The 26,919-nt window shown below is 40.5% G+C and overlaps 1 protein-coding gene across 2 annotated transcripts in view; it reads left to right on the plus strand.

Annotated features, from left to right (window-relative positions):
- The window catches only part of foxp4 (forkhead box P4), a 395,709-nt gene that overhangs the window by 86,500 nt on the left and 282,290 nt on the right, over positions 1-26,919 (plus strand). For both annotated transcript variants that reach the window (XM_073030525.1, XM_073030526.1), the window contains exon 2: positions 18,206-18,389. In XM_073030525.1, the coding sequence (XP_072886626.1) occupies positions 18,216-18,389 (174 nt within the window). In that variant the 5' untranslated portion in view covers positions 18,206-18,215. The remainder of the gene's footprint in view (positions 1-18,205; positions 18,390-26,919) is intronic.

Here is a 26,919-nt window from a genome sequence, read left to right on the forward strand (position 1 = left end):
CATCATTTAAACAATCACAGTCTATAGAATCAAAAAAGTACATGAACCTTTGGGGTAATACCTTCTACAAAAGCTATTTGGAGCCAGATGTTCCAATCAATGAGATGAGATTGGAGACGTGGTTGTAGAGGAGCTCTGCCCTATAAAAAAAGACATGCAGTCAGGTTACTGACAGAGCATGCTCTTCTCAAGAAAGATCTGTTTATGTGCACCATGCCTCGATCAAAACAACTTTCAGAGGGCCTTAGAAGAAGAATTGTGGAGATGCATGAAGCTGGAAAAGGCTACATAAGCATTTCTAAAGACCTGAGTGTTCATCAGTCCACGGTAAGAGAAATAGTCTTCAAATGGAGGAAAATCAGTACTGTTGCTACTCTCCCTAGTAGTGGACATCCTGACTAGATCACACTAAGAGCACAACGTGCAATGCTGAAGGAGGTGAAAACGAACCCAAGGGTAATAGCAAAAGACCAGCAAAAATCTCTAAAACTTGTGCCCACTATAAGAAAAATACTGAACGAGAACGATGTTCGTGGACGGACACCACAGAGGAAACCACAGCTTTCCAAAAGAAAACATTGCTGCACATCTCAAGCTTGTAAAAGACTACCTTGATGTTCCACAATGCTTCTGGGACAATATTCTGTGGACAGATGAGGCAACAGTTGAACTTTTTGACGGAAATGCACACCACTATATTTGGAGGAAAAAGTGCACTGCACACCAACTCCAAAACCTCATCCCAACTGTGAAGCATGGTGGAAGGAGCATCATGGTTTGGAGCTGCTTTGTTGCCTCAGGGCCTGGACTGCTTGCAATCATTGAGGAACAATGAATTAAAAATTGTATCAAAGTATCTTGCAGGAGACTGTCAGGGTAGTGGTCCATTACCTGAAGCTTAATAGAAGTTGGATGTTGCAACAAGACAATGATTGAAACAACATAATGGTTGAAAAAGAAGTAAGTTTTGTTTTGGAATGGCCAAGTCAGAGTCCAGACCTTAACCCAATTGAGATGCTGTGGCATAACCTGAAGAGGATTGTTCATTCAAAGTATCCCAGAAATACTGATGAACTGAATGGTCTAAAGTTTGTCCTTGCCAATGTGCAAGTCTAAACAGCAACTACAGAGAACGCTCGGTGGAGGTTATTGGTGTTAAAGGAAGTTCTATCAGTCATCAAATACAAGAATTCACATACTTTTTCCAGCCTGGGCTGTGAATTATTGAACAATGTGTTCAATAAAGACATGAAAAGTACAAATGATTGTGTGTTATTAGTTTAGGCAGTTTGTGTTCGTCTATTATTGTGACTTTGATGAAGATCAGACCATATTTTATGAGTAATTAATGCAGAAAATCACAAACTTTTTCTTGCGACTGGTATCGCCTGTTCATTTTTGTGGAGCAGATATAAAATGTTTGCCATCTAAGCCACAGATAGAAACTGAGACACCGATGTAACCATTTTGAGTAGGATAAAATGGAAAGGCACTATAACTCTCCTCTCGTGCAACAGATTCTGACATTCTGTCTCCATTTTAGTGTCAGGGTTTATGTGGTGAATTACTGGAATATGTAAAGAACAACAATTCAGGAACAGTTCCTTCCCCTCAGATTTCTGAATGGATATTGAATCCACTACTTTTTTCAGTCTCAATACTTTTTAATTTCTATTTTTGCAATACTTATTTAACTATTATATATATATGTCAATTTATTTATACTTACTGTAATTTTCAGTTTTTTCTATTATTATATATTGCAGTGTATTGCTGCCGCAAAGACAACAAATTTCATGACATATGCCAGTGGTATTAAACCTGATTCTGATTATACAGTGTGAGATAACACTGATGTGAGACGGACGTGGCCAGCTTAGACTGTGATACCTCTTGGACCCTTTGCCTGCCTTATCCTCAAAGAACCTAAACTCAGCTGCAACAAAATATGACAGCAACTGGGCAAAGGAAACTAAGGGGAAAACATGCAAATTAAAAACTGCGGAGAAGGTTTGGCTTCTGTGTCCTGAGAAAAAGAGATTACTGAGCACAACAACTGAGTAAATCAAAGCCAGGCTAAATTACACGGGACTGACTTTGTTTCTTTACAGGAGATAGTTGAATGCTTTGTCTTCCTGATTTAGTTAATTAGGCTCCGGGATGAAAGCAGTACTTGAGTTCTAAAGGTTCATTGTTTCACAGTTGTATGATGAGAAAGTCTTGGCAGTGAGTAACCGAACTGTAGCCACAAAGGGCTGTCAGCAGAAAGGATTATTAGTTACACACTGGTCCAGCCAGTCCTGTACAGGGCAGTCGAACCTAAATCCAAGATCATCCCAGTTGACTTCCAGTGAAGCATTCCAACCCAATCTCAGTATTAGTTCGTATTTATATTATAATCCTTGGACTGTTCTCAAAAACCCTAATGTCTAAATCACTTCTTGTTCATTTGTCCAAATTCCCCTGTTTCATGTCAGCTTTTTATTTTATTTTTAGTTTTATTCCACACTGATATTTTTATCCTCGTAATTTCTTGCTATGTCTCCAAGAAGTTTTTACTCGTCACGTCGCACTACCTTCGTCTGTCATCCATGATGTCATCAAATAAATCATTTGAAAATTGGGAACACGTCCAATCGGAAACTGATCTGACGTTCACATTCACCCTCCCACAGGAATGACTGGAAAGTAGTGAGTGGTAACTACCAAAATTAGAACTAAGCTATCTAGGACTGGAAGCAGGAAACAATTTTTGACCCAAAGGATTTTGGAAATCTTGAGCTTATTCACCCAAAGTAGTAAATGTTAAAGGACAGCTAGAGCTCTCCAGACTAAGGATAACATATTTTATTAGATGTGTGCATGCAGGAAGATCAATAGAGTTAAAATATTGCTCAGTCATGGTCCTATTGAATGACAAAATGTGCTCAAATGCTGATGGGGCCTCCTCCTTTGTCAAGTGGCCATGGTTAATCACCTTCATCTTTTAAGTTAAGCTTTCTCTTGGCCAACTCAGCCAATGAAGCCAGTAAATGTTGAACACTCGTGCTCTTGACCATTGTGTTCCACATTAAGGTTATAAGTCTTAGTAAAAAGTTAATATTTTAACAGTGGCTGTTAGGAACAAGCAGTTTTGATGAGACAATGCCTGCCATGCCTTAGACACTGCTGTCAACCATGTCAAGTTTGAAGGGTGCCAACTTCCCCTGACATCAACATTCTGCGACAATTCTTTCTGCAAAAACTGAATAGTTTATTTGAAAAAATAACTTTATTTTAGTTTATTCATAGGATATGGGCACCTCTGAGCAAGCAAGCATTTATTGCTCATGCCTTAAATCCTTTCATCTGAAATTCTCTTATCTAGCAATTTCAGATGTCATTCCTCGGGCTCTGGAGTTGCTTGTAGGCCAGGCTAAGCAAAGACAGCAGATTTCCTTTACTAAAGGACATAAGTGAACTGGATGGGTTTCTACAATTATCTGTAATGTCTTGAGCACAGTTGCTGGTTCTTTAGTCCAGATTCATTTAATTAACTGGATTAACTCTGGATTAACTGGATTAATTTTGTTAGATGTCTTAAACTCACACCCCTGCATTACTTGTTCAGTAATATACCATACCTCTTCCATTTTACTACATTCAATCATTGTTATCAGCACAACAGTACAATGATCCTGACCTATACTGCTGTCTGTGTGGAGTTTGCATGGCCGCTCATTGACAGTAAGGATTTTCCCCGGTGTTCTGCCGCATTCCAAAGACATGCTGTCTGGCAGATTAATTGTCCACTACGTATTACCTCTGGTGAGGGTGGCGGGTGAGTGTTGATGTGTATACAGGGAAATAAGCAGGGCGTGGGATTGCTTTCAGAGTTGGCATGGACACAGTGGGCCAAGCACCCTACTCAATGTCAGAAGGAAATATATATTATGAGTAAGCATCGAGCTATTTTCAGTAGCATATGATGCCCTAAATTTTTGGAATAGCTTCCAGGTAGATAATGTCATAGATTTAACCAGCGTTGTACTGGAAGCATGAACCTGCTCTTGTGGGAAAAAGTCTGGAAGTCAACCCCTGCAATTTTAACTCCGGCGTACCTGAGACAGGAGCAACCTTCAATTAGGACCCAGAGGCTACAGTCCTAAGCAGCCGTTCTTCTTGAAAGTCCAGCTGGGATAATGAACAAAGGAAACCTGTGTTTATATTAAGTATTAACCTGTGGAGAAGGGGCTGTATACACAAACCAAGAGAAATCCAAGCTCCAACAAAAGCTGCTGTATACATGTTCAGTTTTATGTGCCCTGTGCTTTTTAAAAAAATATATATTTGTGAAGTTTGATGAGCAGCCAAGACTATTTTAAGCAAGCAACCTAAAATGGCAGAAACTACAGTATGTCATTAGAACAAAATACTCCCAGAACATTTAGATGTGCAAGTAAAGGTTAAGCAATCAGAAATGAACTCGTACATGTTGCTCCTTTCTGAATTATATTACGTTATTTATTTTGAGGATGCGGAATTGAAGTCTGGAAGACCTTGCTGTTGCTTGTGCTCTCCCTTAACTGCCAAAAACGCTTCTCGTGTGCCATTTTGGCCTTTGTCTATTAGACCGTAAGATATAGGAACAAAATTAGGCCATTCAGCCCGAGTCCATCTTCTGTCCCTCATCCATGCACAGACTCAGATTCTAAACGTAGAGTGCTGACACCAGATTCCCTTGACCCCCACACCTTTATCTCTGTTTTAGACTGTAGGGCTCAGGAGTTCTAAAGCTTCAACATTAGGAAGGTAGAAACCATAGGTTCCAGGCTCAGTCATACACTTGACATCCATGGCACTTGGCTAGAGAGAAACACGTCCCTCCAGAATCCACACACAACCTCATGATGAGTTGGGCTATTCAGAGCTGATGTCAAGAAGAAATGCACACACAAAATAAGGCCGTGGGAATCCAGGATCACTTGACTACTTCAAATGTTGGATTTAACTATCTTTGTTATGAATATTATGAAGAATTAGGAAATCAAAGCAGGTCGATAAAGTTAAGATACAGTGATTAAAAATGAAGGGCAAAATATGTTGGATGGAGCAAATGCCTTCCTATTATTCCCTGAACTAATGATAACAATCAGTGCACAACATGATACGCTGAGCAATGTTCACCAGCAGTATTCACATCTTACGTACTAGCAATTTCCTTCTCTTTTTATTAGGTAAAAGCACAAATGCCCTGTAAGCTGGTGGGCGCCTGATGGAGAGGCAGAAGAGAATGCAGGTGTAGGTGTCCTTTCTCTTGAGCCACTGCAGTCTATGTGTTACCTGCTATTTGGCAGGGATTTCTCGTACATACCGTGACAAGAAACAGCAGAACGACTGCTATTGTGCCCAGGTGCAAACGAGATGTGACTTGAGGAGGCGTTTGGAAACAATGAAGTTCTTACGATCTCAATGATCGAGGGAAACTTTCCTGAATTAGTTTCTGTGAGTCTTGACAGTGTATTTTTCAGCATGTAAGAGAAATTTAGATAAATACATGGATGGGAGGAGTGTGGAGGCCTAGGACTGGGCAGAATAATAGCTCAGCATGGGCTAGATGGGCTAAGGAGCATGTTTATGGACCATAGTGCTCTATGACTCTCTATATCGAAATCTTATGGATAGAGGTAGACAGGTAGAAATAACTAATCCTTACCATAGTCCCTATTGCCACTGAGGCCATTGACTTTTCCAAGTGTGAAACTTCCAGAAGCCCTACGTCCACTTGTTTTCCAATTTCCAGAGCAACACCAGTCTCTTCATATTCTAGTTGCTATTCTTCATATTCTTGTTGAAAACTATTGGTTTATTGGTCAAGTATTGGCTAAGTATTTATTTATTATAATTTTATTATCGTATTATTATCCATTAACAAATAGAAAATCATTGCACTGGGTGAGGGTGTGCGGAATCAGATAAAGCTCCCATTGAGTTAGAGAGAAAAGTCAGCCTCTGTGTGCTTCTTACTTCAGTTGAATAGCTGACAGATCTGACTGTCTGGGCTCACAGGCGGTCATTCAAATGTCCATTTGGAAGAAAAAGCAGACAGGTGATAGAGCATTTCCCCTTCAACAGTCAGGAGAAAATCAGTGGATGGGAAGAAATGTAGAAGATATATCAGCAAAGTAAAGAAATATGTTTCACAGTGAACAAAGGACAGAGATTATGCTGAATGTTTCTTAATGACATTCATTGAATTACACACAAAAAACTAATTTGACCTTGTCATATTTGCAGCCGTGCTGTCACCATTACTGAAGCCGTATTCATTATTGCTTTTGTTTGCTATTAATTTTCATAATTACTAATTGAAAGATGAGGCCCAATATTATCTGCAGGAAAGGGCAAATAAATATGTCATAATTAGGGTTGAAGACAAATTTTGTTTGTCAAATTTCAGTCGATCTGTTCGCCAACTCCAAATGTGGCTGGTATTAAGAAGGGATCGAATGCACTGGGATTTACTCACCTTTTCTCACTCTACTTTAGAAATTGCAAAGAGAGTGGAGTGACTGACTAGCATTGTAAGCAGAGAAATGAAATATGATATGATAATTATCTAGGAGAATGTTAAAGTACTGAAGGAACAGTCTTTCTATAGCCATCATACTCGATCCTAAATGCACGGGTGAAATATGCTCTTCATGAATTAGTTCTCACCAAGCAAGCTACTGTTATTATGCTGCGAAATTCTCTCTCCTTCCCTGTGTGGTGTTTGATGGTTTTTTTTCTATATTGTGAATTCACGCGGGAATTAATACTCATTCATTGCCCCTCCAGAAATTACTTCTGAAATGCATATAATCTAAAAGATGCAAATGAGCTTGACTCGTTGCTCCCTAGTTAATACAAATTATCATCTTTTTCCACTGTCATTATAGGCAGCAATTCCATCACCCTTTTGTGGTAGGTTTTTAGATATAAAAATAGGCCCTTTTGCGTTGGGAGAGGAAATTTTAATATAATGTAGGGAGGTAGAGAATTATTTTTAATTATTTTTCCTTTTCAGATGAAGTGCCCAGTACACTGAAACTCCCAGTGTTACAGATGACCTATTTAATCTTGTGGTTTGTTCAGGAATTGTATGCCCTCATACTTTAAAGCATCTTCTGCCTTCTGACTGCGGCTGACTGGTCAGATCCAGAAGCAAAAGAATGAGTTTCCTCCCCCAGCCGTTGCCTGGAAAATGTGCCACCCCTCTGGATTTTCCATTAACTTCCACTCTGTCCCTGTTAATTTAAAAAGAAGTTACAAATGTATTCACATCCTAATCAGCCCTGGAATTATCTTCTGTTTTTTTCAAACCTGATGTTATGTGCTATTTGCCAAAACTCCTCACCTGAACTGTAAATACAGCAGAGTGAAAGGAAAATCGACAATAAGTAGATTTTGCTTGGTGTTCCGGTTTTTGTATTGTGGGTTACAGAGTCCCTCGGAACCAAACCCCTTTCGTTTCTAAGCTTATTGAATAGGATTTCTACTAACAATGTAAATCGGTCTCAGTATGTACAATCTGCACTCCTTAATAAACCAAACACAGTTCAACACATTTCTCGATAAGAGTTCACATCATTCTCAAAGTGTGATCATTGTGTGTACAATGTGCCCAGTGTTTCCTATTGTTTTTGTTTAGAGTCAGTTGTTGACGGGATGATTAAATAGACTGTGGGATAGAGGGTTATAAATTGGCTTGCTTTTCATATACTGTTGACAGAAATCCTGATCCAAGAGGAACATTTCTTGGCAAATGGGTTTTCTGTGTTAAGATGCAGTGTTGTGATTTATTTCTTGTGCCTTTTGTGATTCTTCTGCCTTTTTAATTCTTTGAGAACATCTGTTGTGTATTTTCATCATCTGTCTGTTTCCCGACTAACTGTGCAGTTTTTAGACTGCTTCTTCCTGTCTTTGTTTTCTTGCTCTCACTTACTATCTATTTATCTCTGTCTACGTCCCTGTCTCTGCTTCTCTCTCCTTTCAAATGTTTGCCCTTATCTGTTTCTTTTTCATACAAGTTCCGTTATTCTCACCCACTATCAGTCTAATTTTGTGAACAATTTTATCTAAAGCTAAGTGTCTGAATGCCTAGTCACACCAAAATCATTCACCTGTCATCCCTGCCCAACAATATCCTCATTATAATCTGCTTACTTTTGTCTTCCAATGTATCCATAGCCTCTCGCCCAAACCCTCTCTCTATAAGCTGCTGCTTTCCATCTCTCTGAGAGTTCTGAACTCCTCCAATTCCAGCTCCTCGAGCAATCCAAGTCTCATCATTTCATCAATGACAATTATATATTCTACTCTATAAACTGTGAAGTTACCTGCAGAACTTTGATATTTCTCTGTTACTGTTGTCATTTTAGACGAAATCATGCTACTCCATCCAATATTTAGCTCACCTTCTCTAATATCACTTTATATCCCTTGATTCTGGATAACTCCATGAAGTAGCTTAGGATAAAGTACAATGTTAACAGCATGATATAAATAAGTGATTCCCCCTGTCACTTTGCAACCATTTTTAATTGAGTTGGAAAATGAATCTGTGTTAAAAGATGGACTTCACTTGAATCCTACCCGTCAGCTAATCATCTGGTTCTGCTAATAAATTGCTGTGTTCAGTAAGGAAAGACAAATATCATACAACTCATAACTAGTAGTCTGGGAGATCTTGTGGGACAGGAAGCATTTTGGATATGTCCAGATTATAATCTTGTTAATCTTTATACCTTACTTTTCTTCCATTGATTAAATGGGAGTACAAGAAGGCTCCCTCTTTAAATTCAAGTTCAAGTTTAGTTGTCATGCAACCACACATGAATACCCATGAATACAGCCAAATGAAACTGCGTTCCTCTGGGGTCAGGGTACAAAACACAGTACAGTACCAGCAGTCACACACACAGCACAAGTCTTGGTTGCACAGGCACAGTTAGACGGGCTTTAAATATTTATTTTCAGGTCCAGAATGCTTCATAAGAAGTTGAACATGGAAATCAATCGAACTGCTAAAATGCACAACTACGTTTCTTAAATATTTCCGATAATTTTAGTTAATCTCAACTGGCGGAATCAAACTTCATGAAAGTGCTTTGTTAGTCTTTGGTCAGGTCTTCAGTAGTGAGACAGTAGAGGCAGACCAGCATTGCTTTATTCGTGACAGTACTCAAAGTTTGAAATTACTGACTGGAGGAGTGGCAAGGTTGTTAAATTGACATGCTGGGCAGGTAAGGGTCATTGGCTTGTGTGACCTGAAAAAGAGCCAGGTAAGAACGTTCTATAAGAGGGAACTTTCTCAGGTGGATTCCCAGAGCAGGCTGGGACTTGCTCAAGTAGATGTCCTTTATGTCGTGCAAAATCAGACTTCATAGCTAGATGAGCAAGCTTGATTCTGCTTGAGTGTTCTGCAGACAGAATACTTGCAATTGAAAATTCCTGCAGTGGTGTTCAGACATGTATTTCAATTTTCATCAAAATTGGATTGGATAAGCAAAATAAATTCTTTTACCGCTTTATTAAAGATCTGCACCAGGTTATCTCTCTTAAATACATTAAGGCACATTTTTAATGAAAATAATTAAACTATTATGTCCAATTTTCTATTTGCATTAGTTCATTGAAGAATTTACATTTATGAGTATGGAAATTAATTTTATCAAAACTTTGAACTGCAATTGAATCAATTCAATTCCAAGCACACTTTTGGTACAATCTTCTGACTGCACAAAAACTTGAAATACTACACCTTTATTCTTTCATAATCTTTTACTCTATGCACATTCTTTACTTTCAACCTCTCACTCTGTCAGTATGATTCCCCATTTGACTGCATGGAACAATGGAATTAATTGGCACAATTAAAAGACATATTTATTTCAATATATTTTTCAGTTCTAGCATTTTAATAGGTTCCATTTTAAGGGAATAAAATTCTAGATGAGAATTTATCCCTGAAGAAAATCTTGGCCTTTATAATCATTACTGGCCATCTACCCAGTACACATGGTGGAAGAGATTTTGCCAATGAGAGATCTCGAAAAATATCAAATGACTATTAGGAATTGAAATACCCTAATGACTGGCATTATCATTCATTATGTACAGGATCCAGTGGGTACAATTGCTGTCTTTTGTTTTCTGTCAGACTTCAACACTGAAAGTGATGTGTGCATGATAGCATAATGAAATCGGCTGAAGATAATGGATTTGAAAATATGCAGAAAACCCTTTAGTGCATTTGGAACAGAACCAAGCCTACTTTGAAAGAATTGTCCCAGAATATATTAATGAATTATTTGATCCTAAAGATTCTTCTTTTTAATTCAGAATTTTGAAGTGTTTTATAAATGTGAGACTGAAAGTTCAACCTTTTTTTTTTCCTCGGGTCCCAGTCGGCTTCTTCCTGCAGCTCAGGCTATTCTATCTTGTCGATGCCACAGCCATTTGCTGGATATATGACTTGCCATTCCAGCATTTCATGTTGTCACTCACCGAGGCTCAGCAACTGGAAATCATGGATAGATGCCGCCTGACTCGTTGAGTTCCTCCAGCATTTTGTGCATATTGCTCATGCTTAATATTGCTGGCAGGAGGCCCATGGTCAGAGAGATGATATTTTAATTTTAAGTGCTGATCAGCTGTATGCTGAAGAGTATGTTTTCTCCTTTGACACTTGAGGCACCAATTCTGGATAAACATCAGAGGAGGTATTGTCTTAATCCAGTGCCACTTCGCTTGGGATCAGTGAAAGCTAGCTTTTACAATGGGTTTCTTGTAGTTCTGACTGTTAGTGTATCTCTGTCTCTCAGTGCTTGCTTGTATTGTTCTCTTGTGCTCTTTCCAAGAGTATATGGAACAGAAAAAAGGTTGGGTCAGATGGCCTTTTAATGTTGGCGAGATATTTATTAAGGAGATATTTGAGCACTTACCTTGATTCCACTTTCCCCAGTCCTTTTCCCTTGGATTCCTTTCGTCCCCAAACATGAATTGATCTCTCTCCTGAATATACTCGTAGATTGAGTGCCTGTAGTGCACTCGAGAACAAAATTTCAAAGATAAGCAGACTACTAGGTGATATCATCTCTTGTCATCTTGGCCCTGTTTCATTGTCATTTCATTCTAAGACACACTGCCCCAAAATGCTCACTGAACCTAAAATGATCCATTGGATGGACATAACATGAGCTTGGGCCCAATGTGCAGACTAGATTTACGTCCAAAGTTGTAGACTTCCTGAACCACTAATTTTGCCCATTTCCGGGTTGAATTTGTAGCTGAGGTTAGGTTTGAGGATTAGGATGGGATGGTTGTAGAGCTGGATACAGCAAAATGGAAGTTAAGGTGAATATTTTGGTCTGGGGGAGAAATAGATCGGTAATTTGGAAATGGGGCCTGCATATTAGGGAATGAGGGCCTGACCTCAAACAATTATAGGGTTAGGGGGGAAGGGGGCAAAAAAGAGTTGATGGGTATTGAGAGGCAGGTGTGGTGAAGTGCAAAAAAGGGGTTTGTGGAGGGTTGAAAGATTAAAGTAATTAACTTAACTGCTAGCATTACAGTCCAGTGGGTACTATGCTAAGGAGACGAGATTGATCTGCTGTGACCACCGATGGTTGACTTTGAGATAATATGATCCAATTTCCTCTACACTGCTGCAAAGGGATTGTTGCACAGGGAATGATGTCTTCCCGACACAGAAACTACGAGGGGTGATTGATAAGTTCATGGCCTAAGGTAGAAGGCGTCAATTTTAGAAAACCTAGCACAATTATTTTTCAACATAGTCCCCTCCTCCATTTACACACTTAGTCCAGTGGTCGTGGAGCATAAAGATCTTGGATCTCCAGAAAGTGTCCACAGCAGGGGTGATTGATAAGTTTGTGGCCTACAGTAGAAGGAGATGAGTTATACAGCTCTTGTTACTCATCTCCTTCTACCTTAGGCCACGAACTTATCAATCACCCCGATGAGTTATTAACTTCAAACTTTCTGTATAATCACTCAAAGAGTTGAACTGCATGTGCATGTAACAAGAGCTGTATAACTCATCTCCTTCTACCATAGGCCACAAACTTATCAATCACCCATCTGTGGACACTTTCTAGAGGTCCAAGATCTGTATGCTCCACGACTGCTGGACTAAGTGTGTAAATGTAGGAGGGGACTATGTTGAAAAAAAAATGTGCTAGGTTTTCTAAAATTGACTCCTTCTACCTTAGGGCACAAACTTATCAATCACCCCTTGTACATTAAGGTTGAAAAACGACTACATGAAATGCCCTGTCAAGCGCCGAGGATGATGAAAGATAATCAGGAAATGTTTGTTTTAGCATTTCATTCCGGAAAAGAAATCACTCTTTTTTTTTTAGGTGTGTAACACTGAAAACAAAACTGTGCTGTGCAATTTAATTTCTTGTCAGCTTTCTGTCCCTCTGCCCACCATAATAACCAACCCAAACGTCTTTTCTCTTCAATTTTCTCTCACTGTTGCTCTGTATCCAGATTCTTCCATGTTCTCTTGTCATCTCTGACCTTCCCTCCATTCTCTTTCTCACTTATTCATCTTCTGTTTTTCATCCACCTTGTTCTGCCTGACTTCTCCATTCACACTTGCACACTCACCCACAATTTATCTCACCTCACTCACTAATTTGTTGTTATATAACGGTTTCCACTCTCTATTTATTGCCGCAATGTTGATGTAGAATTGATCTGTCATTTATTGCAATACCTTTATTAATGTGTTTTTCACTAAGACTTCACATTATAAAATCAGGTCAATGCTTTCTCTCACTAACTTATTCCAAAAAATATGTGTATACAGTTTCACAATAATTACTGTTTCTCCATCTCTCATTTAGCAAAAGTGATTCCTAATTTTGTTACTGGTGTAAGAAGACTAAATTTAAAAACGATTGCAGTAGGGGTTTGTGCCATTTGTTGGCGTTGAGTAATGGGGTTGTTGCATTTGCAAGGGTGGCATGCCTCAAAGGTCTGGAAGGGCCTTCTCCACACTGTATCACTAAATAAATAAATACAAGTTTGTGTTAGCAGTCTGAAGAGTCCTTTACTGCACAGGGCTTATACAATTGCTGCTTTTACCATGCACATTGAACTGTTTAAACACAAGTACTGTATATTGTCTGTTGAACAATGGGTTACACTGAGAACATAGTTCCTTGAATATAGAGAGGTGTATGCATTGCTATGCATAATAAACTATAATTGCACAGTGTGCTGTGAACTCCTTTTTGTAACAGAAAGGTAACTATAAATAAGAAGGAAATATTTTCCAATGCATGACAATTAACTGTAGAGTATGAGATGATATCCTTTATATGTATAATATGTAATGATTTTTTGTTACCTGGTATATGCTGATAAGGAATGGAAGTCACTTCAGTTATAACTTTTAATGGGGAATGGAACAAACATTTGAAAGGAAACACTTTACTCAACTATGAGTGATGAATGGGGGGGGGGGGGTTGAGATTAATTGATTTGCTCGATCCAAGAGCCAGGGACAGGCCCAATGTGTCAAATGACCTGGTCATTGTATGCCTTGATTTCATGATGGGTGATGAATGGCAAGGATTGTGATGTCGGGGCAGTAGGGGTAGAAGGTCAGGTCGTGAAATCTCCAGGAATTCCTCTAGTCAGAGTTAGTATCCTTACTCCCACAGGTCACTACAGCACTGAACGTTTAGCAGCCTCAACTTAACTGTGGCACCCTTGATTATTTACCATAAGACAGCCATGTCCATCGGCCCTTCCTCAGGGAAGCTACTTTAACATTGAGTTGGAAGTCAGGTGTACAGGTTGAAAAGTCTACAGTTTTGTTCTGAAAGTAACAAACATTCATATGGTTCAAAAGATTATATCATCCACGGAATAGATATTAGGTTGGTTTTAAGTTATAAACTGTCCTCCCAGACTCTATTTTAGGTTTAAGGAAATTAATTAGCAACTCTTATACAATACATATTATACATCCATATAACTCACTTTACATAGTGGTTTTCAATCCTTGGGTCATTTGAAACAACTTTAAAGGAAATGATTGCTTTAGAAATGCTGTAACGTAACAAATATGTCAGTAAGTTCATAGATTGTAAGTTTTCATAAAAGAAGATAAGTGACCAGACAATTCAATGGTCAAGGAGTAAATATTGACCTGGTAACTTCTGTGACTGGGGAAGTCTGAGCAAGATAATTTGTTTATATAGTAGGATTCTGAGGATAGAATTGAGGGTTACATCAGTTCTTTAAAGGGCTAAGAAATTATGCTCCTTGGTAGTCATATGATTGAATCAAAGTATTCGGCCCAACCAATCTACGTAGGTGTCCAAATATTTCCCAGCATCTAGTGCGCAATGGGACATCACTCCAGCAGTAGATGCAATACAGCAACTGCAGGCACATTTCAACAGTCAAACAAAACAAATGGGATTTACTGATGGAAATTAGTTGGTTTTAGTGAGTGGCATTATGGCAGGATCCTGATCAAGCAACTAAACTAATTCAGTGCTGTTAGAGTTGGCATTTTTCAAAAGCAACCCTTCACTCTAAGGGGACATCTATATCTGTAATTACCTTGTCAGCTCCCAGAGGCTGAAAAGTTCAAAAGTTGAGAAATCCCTTGGATTTATGGCTGTCAAACATTTCTTGCATGCCACAAATCTGGGATCACATACAAGTAGTCATAAATTACCAGATCACAGCTAGATAACAAACCTTCACTCCCAACCACTCTGTGGCAATGAAGAAATGAGGAGGCATCAGAGAAGGGAATTTGTTTCTCCTTTTGACTTGTTCTGTGCTGCCTATTTCTAGTTAGACTTAATTTGCAATCCCATTCTAGAAATAGAATTACCCCCAGCCCCGTATCACAATAATTCAATAACACACCTCTCACTAAGTAATTGAACAAAAACTCTTCAAAAGTCTGAGGAAAGGACATAAAGTTATCTTTGTTGACCCAATGTTGAGCCATTGAGGCTAGTTAGTAGATCTGAGTTCTACCCAAAGCCAGTGGACTCTGATCACTTCCTGGGGGAGCTTCACGTGGCTGATGACTGCTCTCCTAATATTTCTAGGACAACTCTCCCTACTGTCATACACTCCCCCTGCATCTTCACTCTTCTCTGTGGCAGCCAAATATGTATTGCTGTTGTTTGTCTGGCCTGTGTCTTTCAAAACTTACGCAATTCTCGTGCTGATCTTCAAGGTGTGCTCCCAAGACATACAAATCAGACAGTGAGCCTTGCTTGGGTGGATAATGCTGCTTTATCAGTGATGTAACCTTCTTTTATTCCATACACTTTCCAGTACAACTGAAGTGTTCAAATGTAATAAAATCACAAACGCAAGAGATTCTGCAGATGCTGGAAATCTTGAGCAACCCATACAAAATGCTCGTGGAATCAACAAGTCAAAGAGCATATGTAGAGTTGGACTAGCTCATTTATTCTGCTTACCCTCTTACCCCTTCCCTTCTTCTCACCTACCGTCCTTTTTCCCCTGGTTGCTCTCCTCCTTCCCTTACTTCCATGGTCCACTGCCCTTTCTTTAGATTCCTTCTTCTTAAGCCCTTTACAACTTTCATCTATCCCCTCCTAGTGTCTTGCATCACCTTACACGCAACCACCTTCCCCTCACCTGGCCCAACCCTTCTGCCTCAATGTAGTCCTTCCCCTTCCCCCTTCATTTCCAGTGCCAATGAAGTTTCTCTGTCAGAAATGTCAGCTGTTTATTCCACTCTGTGAATATTGCCCAACTTGCTAAATTCCTCCATCATCTTGTGTTTTTAAAGAAAAATCTCTCTTTTTAATTCCCTGATATATTTCCTTTTGCCTGCATTTTACTGAGAGCGCATCTGGACATCAGCCTTCAATTCCCAGAGGATCAAGCCCAGTGCTCAAAGTGTTGGGTATACTTGTGAACAGGCTGGGGTCTTGTTACTGGGCTTTTCCAGGAGTGATGCTGATTCTGATTCACTGGGAGAGCACACAAAATTGTGTACTGAGCATGCACGCTCCTGAGAAGCATACCTGTATCTTGTGAGTAGGTGGCAAACTACTCTGTTCTCTTAATCTGGAGAGCTGTTGCTATGGGCTGTATAAAGAAGTAACTTTATGAGGAGCCCACTACAAATCTGTTACCAGTTAAAGAATTAGGAAGGTTACTACCACCTGAAGAAGGATTTACTTAATCCGGTATCATCAAAAAGTGAGGAGAGAACAGGAATAGTTTCTGCTAAGAATGAATCTCTTTCTTTGCCGATCTTCCAATGCTTGTTTTCCACCTGACAGTTTTTGAGTACATCACAGGGACAAGGACCACTGTCCTCCATCCACTCTGCCTCCAACTCAGGCTGTTCTTCAAATGTAAGATCAAGGCAAGCAGGCCGGGTTGGGCATCAGACCTTCCCGTGCTTATTCACTTTCTGGCATGTTTAACATTTGTATTTGGTTGATGGCAATCAGACTCTAGGTTCCAACCGTAATCATTCATAGGCACAAACTGGCAGCAGCACAAATGGTGCTGAAACATAATAAACACAAGAAACACGTGGAGGAGTCGGCCATCTTGCCCATCAAGACTGCTCCACCATTCAGTAAGATCATAGTTGATCTAGCGGTGAACTCAGGTCTACCTACTTGCCTTTCCCCCATATAAGATTCTTTTGCTATCTAACTGTGTCTTAAATATACTTAACAAGGTAGCCTCTACTGCTTCCCTGGGCAGAGAATTCCACCTTTCTCTGGCTAAAGCAGTTTTACCTCATCTCCATCTTAAATCTACTCCTCCAAATCTTGAAGCTAGTTACACTTACCAGTAGAAACAACTTTCCTGCCTTTTACTTATCTATCCCTTCCAGATAAAATTATCCCTTCCATAATTTTATATATTTCTATAAAGTGCCCTCTCGTTCTGTTGAGAACTTTACTGAACAGGTTGGTTGGCATCCATCTGTCTCGGAAGTCAATGGGGGATGATGACCATCACCACAAGCCTGGGCGGAAGGTATGGAGATCCTGAGATGCCCAGTCATCAAGATATCCCTCTCACCCTCTCAACTTCACCAGTATGGTCCAAAGGAAAGCTTATGAAGCAATATGTTTGGCACCAGCTTGGCTGCAGGAGGTGCTGGAAGGATGTTCAATGACATCCAGCCGCTTTAGGAGCTCCACTCAGGATTTGCTATCCGGATTTACACCTGTAGCCTTCGTCTCTCCCAAGGCTGCCCAGAAGGCAGTGGGGCTCTTTAGCTGGGGATCTGGTTCACGAGCACTAGGGCATGTCCACACACTGGTGGACCTGTGTGCTACATGTGCAGGGGCCAGACCTCCTCCCCGTTCTCTCTAGTTCAGCCTGAGTCTGAAAGAGTTCAGTTTCCATGAGTTGAACTACTATATATACACTTAATTCAGGATGAGCTGGAAGTCAAACTAGGACAATCAATCAATGGGCAAGCGAAGGTGAGAGTGAGTCCCTTCAAGCCCTGACCAATAAAGAATCTTTTAACTTCTGCCTTAAATATACACACAGACTAGATTTCCACAGCTGCCTGGGCCAACAAATTCCACTGATTCACCACTCACTAACTGAAGAAATTTTTCCTCATGTAGTGAAAGAACCTGGAGAACCCAGGGTTCTTCTCCTTTTAAACAGAAAAATTTCAAAAAAAGACAATGTCGGTGTTTCCCACAATTAGCAGGAACAGTTTCCTCTGGAAGAATGGGGGAAGAGACCATAGAACACAGTTTTCAGATTACTAGAATGGAGAAGAAAATGAATAGAATTTAATTTACACTGTAGGTTTTTCCGATATGAAATATATTGTGGGAAAGGGTTTCCATAGTAACTTTTAAGTACTTGAAGGGTTATGGGGAAAGAGCTAAGGATTGAGATCAGCTAGGCAGTTCTTTTAATACAAGGGTTCCCAATCAGGGGTCCACAACTCCCTTGGTTAATGGTAGGAGTCCATGGCATAAAAAAGGTTGGGAACCCCTGTTTTAGTGGGTGAACGACCACTTTGCTATGCTGTAAGTTACTATGATTTATATACCGATTAATATTTTAACTTGCATGCATTGTGAATGTACTGAAGTGCAAAGGGGGAAAGTTGATTAAATATTTCTGTTTTACTGTCATCCCCTTTTAGGTTTTAAGCCATGATGGTGGAGTCTGCATCAGAGGCAATACGAAGCACTTCAGCCAATCAGAACGGAGTTAGTAGTTTAAGTAGCCAGTCGGACGGTGGAGGACGAGAAGGTAGTTCGAATGGGGATGCAAATGGTGAAGTGAGTCCTGTGGACCTGTTGCATTTGCAACAGCAGCAAGTTCAGGTAGGTTTTGTTGTTCTTACTTGTTAATTTGCATGTAATATGATCAACTAATGAGCTGTGGTTGATGGGAAAATGACCTGGTCTCCTGAGGCAAGACACAATCTGTGCTAGGGGAATTTGTGCAGTGACAGACCTGGCCTCTTGCATGGCATCACTTCATGAAGTGTTTACAAGCCTGCAATTATGCCCCTCTGCTGGGAGCTCACACAACGATCGATCACTGTGGCAGGGTGGCTGCAAAAGGGTTTAAAAATAATGAAACAGAAACCCAAGCATTCCTGCGATGTTTATCCCTTCCTCCAACATCCTGCTACTTTTCTCCTTTTAGACAAGGATACTGATAAAAGAAAGGAAGAAATAGCCATAGTTTTACATCCATTGGGTTTTAGACTAAACCTATGAGAAATGCCCTGACAGCAATGTTGACAGCAATCTTCCAGTCAGCAGAGGGTGGAGAATATTGCTCTGTCAGTCTGCCTGGCTTCATGCCCAAGTCTCACTAGCTTGGGGCCAATGAGGCAATATTTTTTCAAACAGACTCAAATTGAAAAAGAACCTGGAAAAAGCTAACAAAGTGACTGAAGGAGAATTTTAGAAGGAATGTGTGCCTTATAGTTTGGATCCCTCAAAACAAGAGCTATTTTGTTTTCAGTGGTATCCAGTTTAGATGGGACCTATCCTCAAAGGAGTCTGAAGAATGAGAGCTGTTGTTGATAAAGTACAGGTGTCTCCCCCCCCCCCCCCCCGCCTTTACAAAGGTAGAGCGTTCCTATGAAACCTTTCTTAAGCTGAAATGACGTAAAGCGAAGAACCATTAATTTATATGGAAAAAGTGTTTGTAAAAGCGAAGATCCTCTTTTAATGCGAAAACAGGTTACTAATGTAAGTCTTTTGTAAAAGCGAAGTGGCATAAAGCGAATATTTGTAAAGCAGGGGACACCTGTATATGAAAGTTTTAGAGGCTTGACAAGGTAAACGTTAATCGCTAGCTGGAGAATGTAAAACTAGGGATCTTCGTCTTGTCGTAAGGCATCTTGGACAGTAATGAGAAGTATCTTCTTCAGAGTCCTGAGAATCTTTGAAATGCTCAGCCGCAGAAGGCTATGGATGCTCAGCCATTAATTACAATGAGGTCAACATATTCTTGAATATTAATGGAACCAAGGTACTTGCATCCAAAGTCAGAAAGGGCAGCTGTTGCAAAGGTTTATTGATGGTATTAAATATTGGAGTTAGCGGTCCATATCGCTGAATCCTTCTGCTATTTATGTTTTCTGATTGGGAAGTTCATGGACAGAACCCGTGTTGTGTTTAAGTAGGGGTTGTAAATGATCTGTGTGTAATGAACAACATGTTAATAATACTTCTCTGTTGAATTCTGAAAATTAACTCTGAAAATGTTCACTCTTCCCTCATCTTGCATTTCCAACTGTCAGAATCTTCCTTCCTGTAGGTGTGATTGGATGATACCCAAGATTAAGATCAGTGAGATTTGTTAAAGTTTATATTTCACTCAAACACAAACTCTAGACTCCTACATTTCCTCCTATTTACCTTGAATTGCAGCCAGGATCAAATCTTGTGAGCCGAACTCTCATATCTGTTCCGACATGTCTAAATGAACAGAGATATATTAGAGTAGTTCCTTCTTCTCTCTGTTTCTTTTTTTTTTTGCAATCTAGGATATAAGAATATCATCACTGAAGATACCATCTGTGAATCAGTGGTAGTAACTATCTGATCCCATTTCCTATTAATGAGGCCACTTTTCCATTTCTAAAGACTTTGACCTAGTACGTTAAGTGCCAGTAGCAGACCTATTGCAAACTGATGTAGCAGACACTGAATGAGTGAGGGCACTGTCAATCGGGGTCAAACATGGATAGAAACATGGAAAACCAACAGCACAATACAGGCCCTTCAGCCCACGACGCTCTGCTGAACACATACTTACCTAGGGTTACCCATAGCCCTCTATTTTTCTAAGCTCCATGTAGCTATCCAGAAGTCTCTTAAAAGACCCTATCGTTCCCTCCTCCACCACCATCACCAACAGCCCATTCCACACACTCACCACTCTCTGCATAAAAAAACTTACCCCTGACATCTCCTCTGTACCCACTTCCAAGCACCTTAGCTGTCCTAGCTGTCCAGATGTGCAAGCCAGGGCGATATGATATGGAGAGCAAGCTGTTGACCATGTAGCAAGCTCCCCACCTCTACACATCTGATAAACACAAAGGAACAACAGAGGCCGATACAGTTTGGTACCAGCAGCGCTGCAGGAATTGCCATTCAGCCAACTCAACATAGAACTGCCTGAGGGACTGCAGCCCCAGATTTTTCCCTTGAGGTTTACTCCCAAAGCCTTCCCCATGAGTAGGTATAGCCACAAGGCAGCAGAGGTTTGAGATCAGAGTTTTCCTTCTCCTACATGAGCTGCCAACCATGGCTGATGAGCCCCATCTGCCTGAAATGACTGGTTTTAAGGTGCCCACCTTTGCCCCTTCTCCTGTCACTAGAAATGGTTCTGCCAGGGTTAGTAACTAAGCCATATGTGAACGCCAGGAGCTGGACTTGGTTGTCAGAGGCTAGTTGAGGCGCACGCCACTGGGAGCTTGTCCCCATTACCACCCCCAGCTATTACAACCTTAAGGAACCAGAGACTATTATTTCATAACGTTGACCCATTTAGTTCTGGAGAGCAACAAAAGGATGGCCAAAAAATGTTTTGTTCATTGGCACCTGTCACGAACCCTGAATGCCCCAAGTACTTGTTGACCGATGAAGTGCAGGCACATATGTATTGCAGGAAATACAGTAGCCGAATTTCTCATAGCAAAATCCCTCAGGTCTCATGAGATGATGATCAGATAATGTGATCTTTGCCGTTGATCAATAGCTTATTCGATATTCCAGTACAAAATGGAATACTGCAATAAACTGCCCTGTTGTTACCCAAACCAGGGTCAGGTAATGTGTTTATCCATCTGCAAGAGCAGGTGAAGCAATAGTTTAACATCTCCTTCACAAGAGCACATCTATAAATGCACCATTTTCTTTATGTACGAGACTTTTTCCCAAGTGCCATGTAGGAAATTGAACCACAGCTTTCCTGTATAATTTTCTACCTTATGTTCAACTTTGAAGTAAAATTCTAAAGAAATGATGGTCGGATTTTTTCCCTATTTTTTGTTCTTTGCAAGTGAGTGATAGCGAAGCAGGCAATGGCCCTTGGAAGATTGTTCAGTGTGGAAGGTACTAAATAAATGCAAGTTGTTATTGCAAGTTGAGTCCTGACGAAGGGTCTCGGCCGGAAACATCGACAGTGCTTCTCCTTATAGATGCTGCCTGGCCTGCTGTGTTCCACCAGCATTTTGTGTGTGTTGTTTGAATTTCCAGCATCTGCAGATTTCCTCGTGTTTGCAAGTTGTTATTGTTGTAGGAGCAGCAATAAATCCTGTGGCATCAACCTTTGGGACACAAAGCAAAATCAAATGATTACTTGAGGTGAACTATTTGACTAACAGAAGTGAAAGCCCTATTACCATTTTTTCCATTTAACCTCCAGGACCTCTGAGACTTGAGCCCAACACATTGAAAGGTCACCTTGACTGGAGGCCAAGATCTTGGCCAAGTATTTACTCAATATTTTGCTTTTGTTGGCTCTTTTATTCCAATAGTCTGGGGGGAATTGAAATCTGAATAGATCAGTGTGCAAATTGTGACAGTGGAGGATGAGCGATTATTATTTAAACAGCTGGCTGCTTTTTTACTGCGCTGGTATGTGGTGATATAATCAAGGATTGTAATACTCAGCAACAATCAGTTTGTTTTTGCATTTCTTCACAACAGTCAAATGACCATCTCATGACATTATTTATTTGACCACAATTAAACTGGAGTAATAGGTAACACAGATGTAGAGAAGCGTAGGGTAATTGCCAGGCAATTGCACTGTCTAACGTAAAGCATCAAATAAGGTGTTGATTCATATCCTTGTGGGGCTTATAGAAACAGTTTAGTGATTATTTTTGTGATTATCCTGATGACAAAAAAAATTAGCTCTTCAATATAAAGCTCATCTCCGTTCTTTCTCTCACAAATCAGATAAAAGACAGAGCAGCTGCCAAGTTAAAATCACTGCACACAACCCATCAAAGAGTCCTTAGGCCTCTACAATACAAAGTCACATCCTATCCCATAGATTGTTTTAATTATTGTCCCAAAACCAGATTCTGTGCTTTTTTTTTCTATCTATCTTCTTTTTAACTTAAAAGTTTATCCTTTATGTCCAGGATGATCTCCAATCTTTGTGGCATGCTCTGAACCAACAAGGTTTCCAATGGACTACTGGACACAATGTGTATCCTCTCCTGAAACACCTACACATGAAAGCAAATGTTTGGACAGATTACTTGATGGTCTTCTGTATGTACCTGTGACTATCTGGCTTCACTAGGTCCAAGGATAGATGAACAGATGATGCAGAGATCCATCAGATCTCTCCCCCAACCCCTAATATTCAACAAGCACTCCCCAGATTGAGTCAAGCTTGCTCTAAGTTGCCCTTTTAAACACAACCAGGACAGCAACAATATTGATCAAACTTGCTTACTTACTGCCCATTATACCTCTGGCGTTTCGGGCAACAATGAAGGTCCTCCATCTCTGGTCGTGTTCAGGGCATCCTTCATCGTGTCAGTACCTTCCTCTCGGTTTTCACTACTGTCAGTCACCCAAATCCCAGGTGTAGATTCAGGAATACCGTCACCCTCAGGTGGAGAAGGATTCTTCATTGCTGTTTCTGTAATAGTTTTGTTTCAACAGTCAGGGTTGTTAGCCCTGAGCTGAATCCCCAAACCTGGAGGTCGGGTGGATGGCTTTTAGTCTGGCCTCTACCCTTTGACCTGTTTGGCATGGCTGACCTGTCTCCAGCCAAAATAGCTCTCCAGTTCATTGAGGCACTCAAGCCTCCAAACCAATTGACAAGGCTGCCAACCTCTTAAAGGAATATTGGTTAAACACAGGGTGAAATTCTTGTTACACTGTCCTACCACATACTTCCACTACACTCCTCCATCAAACACTCCCAGGTCAGATCGAGCACAGTACAGCTATGGAATAAACCATCTAAGTCCTCAACCATCCTCTATTCAGCTCCAGTGAAGAGGGCTGAATATTTTCTTCTGATTAATTGCCTCTGGAGATAGGGTACACAAATCAAGCATAAAATCTACATGAGTGTTAATTGGCAAAACAGACTATACACCCACTATAGCAATAATAGTTACAGCGAAAAGGTGTAAGTTCATTGATAGTGAATGACAGTTCATTTTAGAACTGTCCACTTTTACTTTCACCAAAGTCTAACAATTCAGTTGCTGGCTGGACAGCATTATGCAAATGAAATCCAGTTACTTCTGGAATGGAAAGAACTGTAACAATTTCTGGGCAGTTTTGGACCAGGTGGTAAATTCAACCGAACACAAATCTTGTTTGATCCAGTTATGAGGTTTTCACATAGTGACATCATTCCTAGTCCAAGATTTCTTCAGAGCAAAGGCAATGAAATTGGGTTACAATGTTCTGAATATATGTTTCATTGGGTATTCCCTGAGTAACCACAGGCTGCTGTTATCCTGGAACAATTTCAAGAAGGCCTCTCTGAACAGATCCCTGTCTCGCACTGGCAACCCAACTCAAGTGGGTCCTCTTTGATATAACTCTTATATGTTCTCCTCAACCCCAATGTACTGTATCATCCACCCCAACTAAATGAAAGCCTTCATTTGACATCCCCATCTATTGATTATCTGATATTATCAGTCCCAAAGCCACCTCCTTGCTCCTTCCCCCAAAACCATGATCCCGCTATACTATTCGCCACTGATTCACCTTTTCCCCCTTGTCCCTACTCAGTCCACAGGTCTTGAGCAAATTTCTATCCCATGATCACCAATGCATTTTCCCCAATGATTCCTGCCCAGGCTCCTTTCAGACTTGCTTGTTATTAAGTCAATAAGCACAAAAGCAGTTCCTTCAGCCCAACTCATCCAGCCTGAGCATGGTGCCCAACAAGCTAATCTCTTATCGCCACATTTGGCCCCTATCCCTCTGAATCCCCTCTATCTATGTACTTATCCAAATGTCTTTTAAATATTGATATTGTATCAGTCTCAACCACTTGCTCCACCAATTCTTTCCATAGATGTATCACAGGTCCTGGTTGATTCCTGATGCCACCTATCCTTCTCCGATGTCAGTTCAGCTTCCAAAACTCACCCCTAACACTTCAAAGCACAATCAATTCTCTGATGTATTCCCCTGACTTCAACTCCAAGCCCAAGTAGACTACCAACTTCTGATCCTCAACCTCTAACTCACAGATTGGCCATAGCCCGTCCAATTCATGAACTGGTTTTAGATGTTGCATTATGCACTCTGCAGAAGTGCAGCACATAAAGACCTTTCTGCAGACATTACCAGAAATTAGCCTGCCATGTAAAAAAATGCCTGTCACACCTCCACACTGTTTGGATGGACTTACACACCTGTCCCAGAGCTCTCTCATATTTAGAACTCTGCCACATTCCATGAAGTTTGGCATAAGTATGTTCTGTATTCCTGTAGATCGTGTCACGTACACTCGCAGCTCAAGGTGCATTGTGCATGAGGAGCTCCATTTATCTCCTGTGCACCTTGTGACAGCTCAGGCTCCTGCTAATCTCAGCATCTTACAGCAAAATAGAGACTATTGTGTTTGTGCCAGCTCCTTGAACGAGCAATCACATTCTAATGAGCAAGTGGTGACTTTTAAGCATGACGAAGCATGTAAAAGTGGCTCTATGATACATTTACAGTGGAATTTGGAAGCAAGTTAGCTCCTGGTGGAAGACAGAATTAGCTGTTAACTCAGAAAGAACTGTAGTAATCCAGGCTGCTCTGGAGGTCAGATATGAGCTCTCAAGGACTGTAAAGATTTGAGCAATGTCACATCTGTAGATATGAGCTCTCTAGGACTCTGAAGATGTGAGCAATATCAAATCTGTAGATATGAGCACTCGAGGACTCTAAAAGGCCGTGCAATGTCAAACAATCTCTCCTGTATTCTAATGAGCAAAACAGCATGATTTGATTGGCTACATAGTGGAAACCATGATAACCCTTAACTTTCCAATTTCTACTTTCTTGGGCTTGAGTAAGTTGGGAGTTTTCCTCACGTGGAACTAGTAGGAAATAAAAGACTGCAGATGCTGGAACCTGGAGGCACAGGCAATATGCTGGAGGAGGAACTCAACGGGTCAGGCACAGTCTGAGGGAGAAAAGTCGTGATGCAGGGTTTCTACCTGAAAAATTTACCATTTCTCTTACCTCACCCCCCCCCCCCCCCCCCGCCATCACCCCACGGATGCTGCTTGACACATTAAATCCACCTGTAGGTTGTTGGTTGCTCCAATGTCTTATGAAAACTGGCTAGGCAAGGTCGGACTTCTCTCCTTAGAGTGAAGGAAGATGAGAGCTGACTGATAGTGGCTTACAAAATGATAAAAGGCATAGACCGTGGATAGACAGAGCTTTCTTCCCAGGGCAGAAATGCTAATATGAGGGAGCATAATTTTAAGGTGATTGGAGGAGAAGCATAAGTTCTTTTTTTCACAGTGATGGGTGCTTGGAATGCTAGGTTGGTGGTAGAGTCATTTAAGAGGCATTACTGACATTTAAGAGACTCTTAAATAGGCACAAGGATGAAAGAAAAATAGAGGGGTATGTGGGAGTGAAGGGTCAGATGGATCTTAGAGTATGTTAAAAAGTTATCACAATATTGTGTGCCAAAGGGCTTGAACTGTTCTGGAATGATCAATATTCTTGGTCAATAACAAGAAGTTTGTACTTAGATTTAGACAAATGCTGAGTAAAAGTGTCCAGCTACTAAATCTACCCTCTGTAGGACCAGATTTTTCCATCACGTCAGTTAGAAGGTGATGCAGGAGAACGAGCTTGAAACAATACAAGGCTATTTTGTGTCTGTCCTGTTCACGCCACTGGCTCTTATCGAATGTTAGTGACATCCATGAAGGCAATGCCTCTGACTTTCAGAAGGGCTTTTGATCATTTTCTTCACAGTGCAGAGACATTGTTAAACTGAGTGAAGGAAGGAAAGTCACATCGTATTTCTTTGATTTAGCACTCAGTATAAAGCTCATAGTTAAGAAAGAAAGATGTTCCTTTAAAAAGGTATTAGTTATCCAGTGTGATGTTATATGTCTCTTCTCTCTCTTTCCTTTCGAGCACAAGTGCAGAGAGTTGCCAAAAATCTAAGCAATCTTATCCTTGGACCATAGTGTTCAGTAAGATTTCCTCTCCACCTCTGTGGAGATTTGATCTGACAGGTTTCTCTGTCCTGATGGTAGCTCTTAAACAAAAGGCCATAAGAATGAAGCTCACTAGAGACTGTGATCTGTTGGCATGCTTGTTCAGTCCAGAGGTTCTGACCCTGACGGTATTTCACATAAACATCCCCACTCTC

Source organism: Hemitrygon akajei, chromosome 27 (assembly GCF_048418815.1).
Source record: "Hemitrygon akajei chromosome 27, sHemAka1.3, whole genome shotgun sequence".
Lineage (NCBI taxonomy): Eukaryota > Metazoa > Chordata > Chondrichthyes > Myliobatiformes > Dasyatidae > Hemitrygon > Hemitrygon akajei.